Source organism: Schistocerca cancellata, chromosome 2, assembly GCF_023864275.1.
Source record: "Schistocerca cancellata isolate TAMUIC-IGC-003103 chromosome 2, iqSchCanc2.1, whole genome shotgun sequence".
In the NCBI taxonomy this organism is placed as follows: Eukaryota; Metazoa; Arthropoda; class Insecta; order Orthoptera; family Acrididae; genus Schistocerca; species Schistocerca cancellata.
Window position 1 is genome coordinate 866665471 of NC_064627.1, and position 12695 is coordinate 866678165.

Sequence of the window (12695 nt, forward strand, 5' to 3'; positions counted from 1 at the left end):
TGTGACTGTTTGGCGAGGATTCAGAAGCACATTTATTCTCGGTCCGTTCTTTGGAGAGAGTACACCCAGAATGCCTGTCAGATGGACCGTGGCGTCTCCAGATTATCGAGACCTTGTACAGCATGTGATTCCCACTCTGGATATGCGCGTCTGTGTGGAAACCACTCTTTTCATGCAAGAAGGGTAACACTTCGTGTCGATTGCCCAGTGAAAGATCTGTTTAATGCAACCTTCTACGAACGTGTTGTTTGCAAAGGTTTTCCAGATGCATGAGCTGCAACATCACCTGATCTCTTCCATGTGGGTTTTGGATCTGGGGATATTTGACAGAACGCTTTTATCAGGGGCACGTTCAGTCTCTACCTGACCTGAACGGCAGCGGGCAGTACACAGGAACACGTTGCCACCGGAACTGCTGCGAGCAACTTTTGATGACCGCGTTTTATGGATGCCGCATCTCGTTGATGTATATGGTGCTCATATTGGGCAAATTGTGAAACTGGAAGTTCATAATAAAATCAACGTTATGCCTTTCTCAGTTGATAATCTTTAGATAGTTTGGGGCAACAATGACATAATAATTTAAATGAAATTTCAGTCAAACGTGCAGACAAATGGAGGAATTTTCATTTAAACAAAAACGTTTATCACTTGTTTTTAGATTTTCTGCCCACTTCCCGTTCCTAAGTCATTGCAAACGGAAACATATCTACACAATTTCTTCCGTTACAGCGTTGCGGCTGATACAGCAACCAGTGCAAGTTTTTAGCAAAAAATGTAATCTTGGTTGCAGAGATTTTTGTTTTCAGATTTGAACTACGCGTTTTGCTGTGTGGGAATTTGTACACAACGGTAAGGACAGGTGCGCTACAGAGTGGTCCTGTCACTATCAATGGACCATCCTGTATAAGACAACAAATGTCTGGCGCAGTTGTTAGATCGGTTACTGCTGCTAAAATGGCAGGTTATCAAGGTTTAGGTGTGTTTGAAAGTGGAGTTATAGTCGGCGCACAAGCGATGGGACACAGCATCTCCGAAGTAGCGATGAAGTGGGTATTTTGCCTTACGACCATTTCACGAGTATACCGTGAATGTCAGGAATACAGTAAAACCTCAAATCTCCGACAGCGCAGCGACCGGAAAAGATCCTGCATGAACGGGATTAACATCGACTGAAGAGAATAGTTCAACATGACAGATGTGCAACCCTTCTGCAAATTGCTGCAGGTTTCAAAGGTGGGTCATCAACAAGTGTCAGCGTGCGGACCAATCAACGAAAAACCATCGATCTGGGCTTTCGGAGTCGAAGGCTCACTCGTGTACCCTTAATGACTGCATGAGACAAAGCTTTACGCCTCGCTGCAGTCATGGACTGTGCGGCTGATCCCGGCGGAGGTTCGAGTCCTGCCTCGGGCATGGGTGTGTGTGTTTGTCCTTAGGATAATTTAGGTTAAGTAGTGTGTAAGCTTAGGGACTGATGACCTTAGCAGTTAAGTCCCATAAGATTTCACACATTTACGCCTCGCCTGGGCTCGTAAACGCCGACATTGACTGGGAACGTGTTGCCTGGTCCGATGAGTCTCGTTTCAAATTGTCCACAGCTCGTGGTCTAGCGGCTGGCGTTGCTACCTCCGGATCACGTGGTCCGGGGTTCGATTCACGGACGGGTTGGAGATTTTCTCTGCTCGGGGACTGAGTGTTCGTGTTGCCCTCATCATTCCATCATAATTCATGAAACGTTGCGAGGTTGAACTGTGTTCAGATTGGGAAAGTGTACGGGCGCTGATGACCGCGCAGTTGAGCGCCCCACAAACCAAACATCATCATCATCATCGTTTCTAATTGTATCGAGCAGATGGACATGTACGGGTATGGAGACAACCTCATGAATCCATGGACCCTGCATTTTAGCAGGAGACTGTTCAAGCTGGTGCAGGCTCTGTAATGGCGTGGGGCATGTGCAGTTAGAGTGATATGGGACGCCTGATACGTCTAGATACGACTCTGACAGGTGACACGTACGTAAGGATCCTGTCCGATCACGTGCATCCATTCATGTCCACTGAGCATTCCGCGGACTTGGGGCAGGACAATGCGACACCCCACACGTCCAGAATTGCTACAAAGTGCCTCCAGGAACACTCTTCTGAGTTAAAACACTTCCGCTGGCCACCAAACTCCCCACATATGAACATTATTGAGAATATCTAATGCGTTGCACTGTGCTGTTCACTTCTGCGTGCTTGTGGGACCCCTACACGATATAAGGCAGGTGTACCAATTTCCTTGACTCTTCAAGGTACGTTAGTAGTGTTTCCGGTTCTCGCAAATAGGGCTGGAAAAAAGGCGTTGGCATTCGCGGCGGAGCTTTGCGAGAAACGTGAATGAACTGGGGGGGGGGGGCGGTGGACGGGGGGGCGTGCGGCTCACCTGTCGCAGCGGCGGCGGCTGCGGCGCGGCGGGCGTCCAGACGTTGCCGTCGCCGGTCTGCGTCATCTTCTCGCTGGAGCAGACGTTGCGCGCGGCGCCGCCCGCGCCCGCGGCGCCTCCGGGGCCGGCGCCGGCGCCACCGTGCAGCAGCACCACCTCGCTGAACATGACGCTGGAGCGCCGCCGCGGGCCGCCCGGCGGCGACAGCAGGCCCGGCGTCGCCTGCGGTGCACGGGGCGCGCTCGTCTCAGGGGAACGCTCTACACTCACTGCTAACGTCTCTCTTGGGCAGCTGTCTATGTCTCAACAAATCTGCTCGAGTGGGACAAGGAAGCAGGGCGGGAGGTTAGGATTTAACGTCTCGTAGAGAAGGAGCACTCGAGAACATGTGGGAGAAGGATGGAGAAGAAAATGGGCAGTGTGTTTTTTTAAAGAAAATGTCCCTGGCATTTGCCTTAAGCGATTTAGGGAAACCTTGGAAGACCTAAAACGGGTTGTCCAGACAGAAACATGAACAGCCGCCCTACCGAATGTGAGTGTATTGTCTTGGCAGTGCGTCTAGCAGCAGCTGGAGAAGTAAATTCACGTTGGAAAAGCAAATGAACAGCCTGAACGATTTTAATAGAAAATGGATACGAGGGTCGTCCACAGAGTAATGGAACACTTTTTTTTATAGATTTGCGTGGTGTTTGCTCTTTCGGACAAGTCCGAAACAGCAGGCACCACTCTTTCTGTTAGCTGATTCACCTCGATGGGCAATGAATGCACCACGTTCAGTGCGGACGCACTGCTCTATCCGACCTCCTGCGGGAATCTCAAAGTAGCGAGCATGGAGGACGTCGAGGGGGACTGCGGATAGGTAGCGCTTGGTGGGAGTGTGGGACAGCCGAAAGGCGTTCCGAGATAGTCCGAGCTACTGCGGTGAACACTGTGTCCAGAAGACACAGTGGTTAACGCAACTGCCTACTAAGCAGGAAATCCTGCCCGCCCGGTTGGCCGTGCATTCTAACGCACGGCTTTCCGGGCGGGAAGGAGCGCCGGTCCCCGGCACGAATCCGCCCGGCGGATTTGTGTAGAGGTACGGTGAACCGGCCAGTCTGTGGATGGCTTTTAGGCGGTTTTCCATCTGCCTCGGCGAATGCGGGCTGGTTCCCCTTATTCCGCCTCAGTTACACTATGTCGGCGATTGCTGCGCAAACAAGTTCTCCACGTACGCGTACACCACCATTACTCTACCACGCAAACATAGTGGTTACACTCGTCTGGTGTGAAGCGTTCCCTGGGGGGGGGGGGGGGGGGTCCACCGGGGGCCGAACCGCACAATAACACTGGGTTCGGCGTGGGCGGCGGAGGGGCGAAGTGGACTGCTGTAGTCGTCGCGGGGTTGTGGACCACTGCGGCTGCGGCGGGGACGGAGCCTCTCCGTCGTTTCTAGGTACCCGGTTAACATACAATACTAGAAGGAAATCCTGGGTTCGATTTCTGGTTCGAGCACATTTTCACTCGTCGCCGCTGAATCCATATGAAGTTCCGATGCAACTAACATCAATAGACCCTCCCCTTCCCTTCCCCCCCTCCCCCCTCCCCCTTCCACCCCCCCTCCCCCCCCCCGCCACTCCTCCACTTCAAATTTAATTTTTTTCCTTGAAATCGGGCTGGTTTTACAACATGTTATTACCTACTCTTCTGGCTAAAACATCCTATTTTTCAATATAATCGCAATTTAATGCGACGGCCTTACGCCACCTTAGTGAGAGGACCTTTGCGCCCAAATAACACCACTCTACTGGTCGACGTCGGATAATGTTCGACAAAAGATTGGGACTCTCAATCTCATAACGCGCGATCTATTCCGCGCAGTTTTCCTTCCTTGCTCTTTATGGTCTTCGCTTAAGTGGCCAGGAACCCTCCGGCCCTGAGTACTCCATTTGTCAGCACTATCAATAGAGACATCCAGTTGAGCAGCGAGGTGTTTGATTGTGATCCGTCGATCACCTCGAATGAGAGTGTCCGCACGTTCCTACATTGCAGGAGTCGCAGGTGTGTGTGGACGACAAGCACTTGAGATATCCGACAGGTTCGCGCAACATTATTGCGATCATGACAGACGCATCACCCAATGATTCGCGGTGCTTTTGTTCACTGCCAAGTCTCCGTAGACATTCTGCGAGGAACGTACCTCTGTTACAGATGCTATTTTGAAGGCTGTGTACAGCGCTGCCATCCCTCTGAACTTCATGAAACTATAGTGCGTCAAGCGGGAGTTTTCGACGATGACCCACAGAAAATTTCATATAGACGAAATTGGCCGAGAAAAAGATGTGTTGCATTACTTATTCAACGTCCTTCATACAGTCGGATTTCGATGAAGCAAGTTTCAGAATACCAGGAAAATATTGGGAATGGCAAACCCACAGCACCACATGCTACGAGTTCTCCCAAGAATTCCACGTGTCATGACGAGCGGGTGGGAGGCTGCACAAGACCAGAAACGCAGGATGAGTCCAGACGTAACAAATCAGGTGACAGATTCGGGAGCCTTTGATATGAGCAACCCTCTGGTACATTAATAATTTGTATACCAATTTTACTTCGTTTTGTCTAAAAATTCAACCGATAATTAAAGCATTAGAATACAATTTTGGGAAGTAATGAGAAGGGTTGTTGAGAGAAAAATAGATTAACCTGGCTAAAATGTTACACACGAACACAAAGTTAATGATTGACATGGGAAACAAGCTTACTCAAAGCATTTTAGCAGACAAATGTCTAAACCAGGTTGTGGAATGTCATCTATTATTCATTTGGCAACGAATGGATGATGGAAAAAATGCTCAGGCCGGTGATCAAGTTATATTCTCTCAAGATGAAGAGGATATGGATACATGCTGAGGAAGCTTAAGAGGGGGATAGCAAATGGAGTTTGGCAATATGTCTGGACAAGACGCAGTGAATGTTTAGGGGACTGGATTTGATGAAATCTGACGCCGAGAAATCTAAAATTATTCGGGAACAATAACAAATGACTCGGCTACATGTGACAAGGATATTATTTCCAGAACAACAGTGGGGAAGAGAGCTAATAAAGCTTTGTGTGGGATAATACGGAATAATAATATTCAGCAGGACACCGAGAAAACAATATTTCAAATGTGGTGGACAACATAGTTTTGTATGGGGCTGAGATGTGGCCTGAAACAAGGAAAGTTACGCAGGAAAGGAAATGAGCTATATGAGAAGATAACTCACTTAAGGAGGCAACATACTCGTAGGATATGAAATGTGTAGGTATGGAGGCGAATGGAGATAACGCGCTCCGTAGCAAAAACTTTGGAGGTTAGAACGCTTCAGCGGTACAAGCATGTACAGAGAGTGCCCAGCCATAGATGGCCAAGGAAGATTTTAAACTGCCAGCCTCCCTCAAGAAGAAGGAGAGGAAGGCCAGCACTAAGATAGGAAAAATCATACAGGAAGCAATGGAAGACACAGACTGCAACGAAAGAGGCCTGTGGAGCTCGATAACGGCTAACTCCTGGGGGAAGCTCCGAAGTAGAAGAAGAAAAAGATATTTCAGAAAGGAAGAAAGCGATGTAATAATAGGCCAGACATACAGAGGATCTGATATCTCGGCTGCCGTCGTTTTGAGAACAGTTAATAGCGTGTTCGAAATGGCGGTATCGTTAAAACGATTCATGTTTGAAAGGAGCGTCTTCTTAGTCGTGAGACGCACTAAAACACAGAAAAGCCAGCCACTCAAACGGTTGATACGGCGCCAGGGCAGGGAACTTCTGTGGTCAAAGGAAAGTGACCAGTCTCTGTGGCCCATCAGGCTAGAACTACAAATGATTGAAGCGATTTCACAGCTCTACAATAACTTTATTATTTGAGATATTTTCACAATGCTTTGCACACACATACAAAAACTCAAAAAGTTTTTTTAGAAATTCACGAATGATCAATATGTGCCCCTTTAGTGATTCGGCAGACATCAAGCCGATAATCAAGTTCCTCCCACACGCGGCGCAGCATGTCCCCATCAATGAGTTCGAAAGCATCGTTGATGCGAGCTCGCAGTTCTGGCATGTTTCTTGGTAGAGGAGGTTTAAACACTGAATCTTTCACATCACTATGCGCGAAACTTGCCCGCACGCGTTCAACCGTTTCTTCGCTCACTGCAGGCCGACCCGTTGATTTCCCCTTACAGAGGTATCCAGAAGCTTTAAACTGCGCCTACCATCGCCGAATGGAGTTAGCAGTTGGTGGATCTTTGTTGAACTTTGTCCTGAAGTGTCGTTGCACTGTTATGACTGACTGATGTGAGTGCATTTCAAGCACGACATACGCTTTCTCGGCTCCTGTCGCCATTTTGTCTCATTGCGCTCTCGAGCGCTCTGGCGGCAGAAACCTGAAGTGCGGCTTCAGCCGAACAAAACTTTATGAGTTTTTCTACGTATCTTTAGTGTGTCGTGACCATATGTCAATGAATGGAGCTACAGTGAATTTACGAAATCGCTTCAATCATTTGTAATAGCCCTGTATACGCTCTTCCTTTGAAGGCATAGGTATATTAATGAGTGACAGCAATCGGTCTTTAAAATGCCTGGCCACCGTCACTTCTGCCCATTGTGTGAGAATTTATCGGAGCGACTAGTAGCTGCCGACTCGACACCGCCCGAGACCGCATTGTTCTATATTCACAGCCATGCTGTAGTAAGGTTTAATTGTTCGTTACTTTGAATACAGGTCAGTAACGTCGCTCGATTTCCATCGCCGTTTCGTTCGTTTGGTCATCGTGAGTATTTGTACATCTGCATTCCGCAAACTACCTTACAGTGTGTGGCGGAGGGTACTTTGTGTACCACTGTCACGTCCCATTTTCCTGCTCTAGTCGCGTATGTTTCACAGGAAGAACGATTGCTGTTAAGCCTCCATGTGGGCTCTAATCTCTCTAATTTTATCGTCATGGTCTTTTGTCGGCTTACGCATGGGAGGAAACAATATACAGGGTGTTTCAAAAAGGACTTTACAACGTTGAAAATACACATAAATTAATTCATAGCACTTACAGAGTTGATTGTAGTGTCAATTTGTAGGAAAATACATCAAGTTCTGTCTCGCGTAGTTCGCTAGTGCCGAATCGCACAGTATGGAGCGCTAGTAGCAGTTGTGTTAAAGATGGCTGCCTTCACTGGACCCGAGCGTGCTAGCTGTGTGTTTTTGTTTGAAGAATCAAAGTCGGCGACAACAGTTCAGCGTAATTTCCGCACCAAGTACGCTAAAGATCCTCCTAGAAGGCCTACAATTTATGAGTGGTATAAATGTTTCGTGGAAACAGGGTGGTCGGTAAGACATGGGAAATCGTTGGGTCGTCCAGGCACATCTGACGACATCCTTGAGCGAGTGAGACAACGTTTTGTCAACAGCCCTACGAAGTCGACCCGGCGTGCATCTAGCGAACTGCAAATCCCACATACGACTGTTTGGCGTGTGTTAAGAAACCGTTTGCATTTGAAACCGTACAGATTGACGATCGTACAAGCAGTAAAAGACGCTGATAAAATTGCTCGCTAGAACTTCTGTGTGGATTTGTTAAATCGATTACATGAGAATGAACATTTCTTGGACAACATCATCTTTTCTGACGAGTTGACTTTTCACTTAAGTGGCTAGATTTGCACACCTAACTGTAGGATTTGGGGCAGTGAAAATCACATCAAACATTGCAGCATATTCGTGATAGCCCTAAACTGAACTTATTTTGTGCACTGAGCAAGAACGAAGAATACAGCCCCTTTTTTCTGTGAGAGGACCATCAACGGGATAGTGTATCTGGATATGTTACAACAATTTTTGATACCATACATCGATGAGGATGACTAAGAACGAAGTGTTTACTTCATGGAAGGTGGTGCACCACACCACTACTGGCTGAGGTTTGGGATTTCTGAGTGAGCGCTTTCCAGGTAATGGATTGGCCATGATGCGCCAATTGCATGGCCCCACGTTCCCCGAACCTGACAATACTCGATTTTTTTATGGGGATTCATCAAGGACATCATGCTTTTACCTCCTGTGCCGGCTTCTCTATCTGAACTTAGGGCAAGAACTTATGCCGCCACTAGGCAAGTTACACCTGCAATGCTACAGCGAGTTTGGGCAGAAATTGACTTCCGATGTGTGCAGGATAACCAACGGAAGTCACAAACAACATCTTTAGTTTAAGGTAAAAAAAAACTTGATATGTTTCCCTACAAAATAAAACTAAACCCAGCTCTATATCTTCTGTCAAAAAATATGTATGAATTTTTTAAGTTGTAAAGTCCTTTTTGAAGCAGCCTGTATTGGTTGTCTATTCTAGAAACGCATGCTCTCGGAATTTTAACAGTAGATCCTATCGTGATTCAGAATGCCAGTCTTGCAGCGTCTGCGACTGAGTTGAGTGATCATCTCGCGGATGCTTTCGCGCTTACTAAATAAACCTGTAATGAAACGTGCTGCTCTTCTTTGGATCTTCTCTGTTTATTAATACTATCTGGTACACATACGCAAGTGTTGGCCAAACGAATGTTTTGTAAGCTACTTCCTTTGTTGATAGATTTCATTTTCTGAGAATTCTTCCAATAATACTCAGTCTGATATCTGCTTTTTCCTTGGCCGTTTCATTTCATATCGTTCCGTACGCATATTCCTAGATATTGTATGGTTTAGAGCGATCGTTCTGCAACATCTAATCGTACAATAAAGGATCTTTCTGTCTATATATTCTCAATATGTTACATTTGTTTACGTTGAGGGTCAGTTGCGACTCCCTGCACTAAGCGTCGATCTTCTGCAGGTCTTCCTACATTTCGCTAAAATTTTGTAGCGGTGCGTCTTCTCTGTATACAAACATCATCCGCTAAAAGCATTATGGAACTTCCAACGTTATACACACATCAAAAAAAGTTTTGCATCACCTCGGTTCCGGAAGTTCCGGAACCTGTACAGGAAATTGGAATACAGATCAGCATAAACATAATTTCCGCCCTTTTTGTTGCTCATGGAAACCACACATTGCATGTTGTACCACCATACAGTGAGACCTTCAGAAGTGGTGGTCCAGATTTCTGTACACACCAGTACCTCTAATACCCAGTAGCGCGTCCTCTTTCATTGATGCGTGTCTGTATTCGTCGTGGCATACTATCCACTAGTTCATCAAGACACTGTTGGTCCAGATTGTCCCACTCCTCAATGGCGATACGGCGTAGATCCCTCAGAGTGGTTGGTGGGTTACGTCGTCCATAGACAGCCCTTTTCAGTCTTCAGCAGGCATGTTCAATAGGGTTCATGTCTGGAGAACAAGATGGCCACTACAGTCGAGCGATGTCGAGCGAAGTCATTCACAAGACGTGCAAGATGGGGGCGCGAATTGTCGTCCATGAAGACGAATGCCTCGCCAATATGCTGCCGATATGGTTGCACTATCGGTTGGATGATGGCATTCACGTATCGGACAGCCGTTACGGCGCCTTCCATGACCACCAGCGGCGTACGTCGGCCCCGCATTATGCCACCCCAGAACAGCAGGGAAACTCCAGCTTGCTGCACTCCCTGGACAATGTGTCTAAGGCATGCAGCCTGACCGGGTTGTCTCCAAACACGTCTCCGACGATAGTCTGGTTGAAGCATATGTGACACTCATCGGTGAAGAGAACGTTATGCCAATCCTGAGCGGTCCATTCGGCATATTGTTGGGCCCGTCTGTACCGCGCTGCATGGTGTCGTGGTTGCAAAGATGGACCTCGCCATGGACGTCAGGAATAATGTTGCGCACCATGCAGCCTATTGCGCGCAGTTTGAGTCGTAACACGTGGTCCTGTGGCTGCACGAAAAGCATTATTCAACATGGTGGCGTTGCTGTCAGGGTTCCTCCGAGCCATAATCCTTAGGTAGCGGTCATCCACTGCAGTAATAGCCCTGGGACGGCCTGAGGAGGCATGTCATCGACAGTTCCTGTCTCTCTGTATCTCCTCCATGTCCGAACAACATCGACTGGGTTCACTCCGAGACGCCTGGACACTTCCCTTGTTGACAGCCCTTCCTGGCACAAAGTAACAATGCGGACGCGATCAAACCGCGGTACTGACCGTCTAGGTTTGGTTGAACTACAGACGACACGAGCTGTGTACCTCCTTCCTGGTGGAATGAATGGAACTGATCGGCTGTCTGGCCCCCTCCGTCTAATAGGCGCTGTTCATGCGTGGTTTTGTTACGTCCTTGGGCGGACTTAATGACATCTCTGAACAGTCAAAGGGACTGTGTTTGTGATACAATTTCCACAGTCAACGTCTATCTTAAGGAGTTCTGGGAACCGGGTGATGCAAAACTTTTTTTGATGTGTGTATATTGGATAGTATTTATACGAGGGCTTCCTAAAAAGTAATGCCTCCGAATTTTTGGTGTGCAAACTCATAAAAACTTTTAAATAGAACAAACGTCGTTAACATTATACATTTTTATTCTTTACGTCTACATAGTTTTTAGGATGTCGTGCCTCAATCGGTAAAAACGGAACCCTCATTGGATCGTTTGTTGCTTGTCTTTCTGTCAATTTGAATGTTAAAAACCCTTTTCCTTAGGAGCGGGTAGACGTATCAAGTTGAAATTTAAGTCACATATTGATGTCTATGGTTCCTTGGTGGTGTAAAAAATTGTAGCTTCTGACTCAATGCAATCAAAAGATAGGGCCATTTATGTCATATATGCTGATAGTCGCAAACTCACTCATCGACTCGTATAGGATACTTCCCTTTGATCTGCAGCCGGCCTCGGTGGCCGTGCGGTTCTAGGCGCTGCAGTCCGGAACCGCAGGACTGCTACGGTCGCAGGTTCGAATCCTGCCTTGGGCATGGATGTGTGTGATGTCCTTAGGTTAGTTAGGTTTAAGTAGTTCTAAGTTCTAGGGGATTGATGACCTAAGATGTCAAGTCCCATAGTGCTCAGAGCCATTTTTTTGATCTGCAGTGATGAAATTTGGCAAGAAGTAAGGTTTCACAGTACAAGTAAAGGAAAAAATCTGAGAATTGTTAATATTTAACTATACCGCCAGAAAAAAAATTTCTTTTGTCGTTCGTTATCCTACGTCAAACTTGAAATTTACACTGTTAGTAGTTCCGCATTCAGACTGACTGCGTCGCAATGGTAAAAGTCAAACATCAGGTAAGAAATGATTTTTATTGATAATATGACGCGTTTAGGAATTTATCCATCATCAGATATCCAGGAACGATTTACTGCACATGGATATGGTGTTTCGCATGCAATTTGAAAAGCCAATTCAACGTGCAGTAATCGCTCCTGAATATCTGATGATGGATAAATTCTGAAACGTGTCATATGAGCAATAAATTCATTCCTTGCCTGATGTTTTACTTTTACCGTAGCGAACCAGTCATATTAAATGGAGAACTACTGATTATTATAAAAATGGTAGCCTGCATCCTACACGACGTTATGTCACATTTATATTATTAAAATTAAAACAGCCGGCCGCTGTGGTCGAGCCGTTCTAGGGGCTTCAGTCTGGAACCACGCGACCGCTACGGTCGCAGGTTCGAATCCTGCCTCGGGCATGGATGTGTGTGATATCCTTAGGTTAGTTAGGTTTAAGTAGTTCCAAGTTCTAGGGGACTGATGACCTCAGATGTTAAGTCCCATAGTGCTCAGAGCCATTTTTCTTTTAATTAAAACATTCTCGAAAATTTTGGTATCACTGTGACCGATATCTCGCCCATATTAGTGTCGATAAGAGGCAAAAGTGGACGAGATTCTCGATATCCGAAATGGATGTGAACTGTTTATATACATGATTAAGTTTGCGCGGAACCCTCACTGCACGATCCTACTTCCAGCTGTCCAATGTTTTGTTAACACGGAAACTCTGGCGACGAGTGCTCTTCTCCAACGAGAGTCCAGTTTCTTGACACTATCACTGTACAATGTTTGACTTCGTTGACGGAGCCACAACTCACCTCTACTTGTACCGCTTCATCACTATCGAAGTGGAGTACTCTAAGGTTTGGGGAAAGAGATGAAAATCGGGTGAGGATAAGTCGAGACTGTATGGAGGAAGATCGATGACAGCTTGCTCTGTCAGATTGTTGCAGATGTCATAGCTCTAGTGTGTGACTGTGCGATTATGTCATTACCTTGATGCCTCCCTTCATCCGGTCCCTCCTTTTAATCTACATCTACATACATACTCCGCAAGCCACTATACCTTG

At 46.8% G+C, this 12695-nt stretch overlaps 1 protein-coding gene across 1 annotated transcript in view; it reads right to left on the reverse strand.

The window, feature by feature from the left end:
* Positions 1-12695, reverse strand: part of LOC126159435 (voltage-dependent T-type calcium channel subunit alpha-1G-like) — a 633155-nt gene that overhangs the window by 462410 nt on the left and 158050 nt on the right. The window contains exon 8 of the mRNA XM_049916549.1: positions 2431-2652. Coding sequence (XP_049772506.1) covers positions 2431-2652 — 222 coding nt within the window. The remainder of the gene's footprint in view (positions 1-2430; positions 2653-12695) is intronic.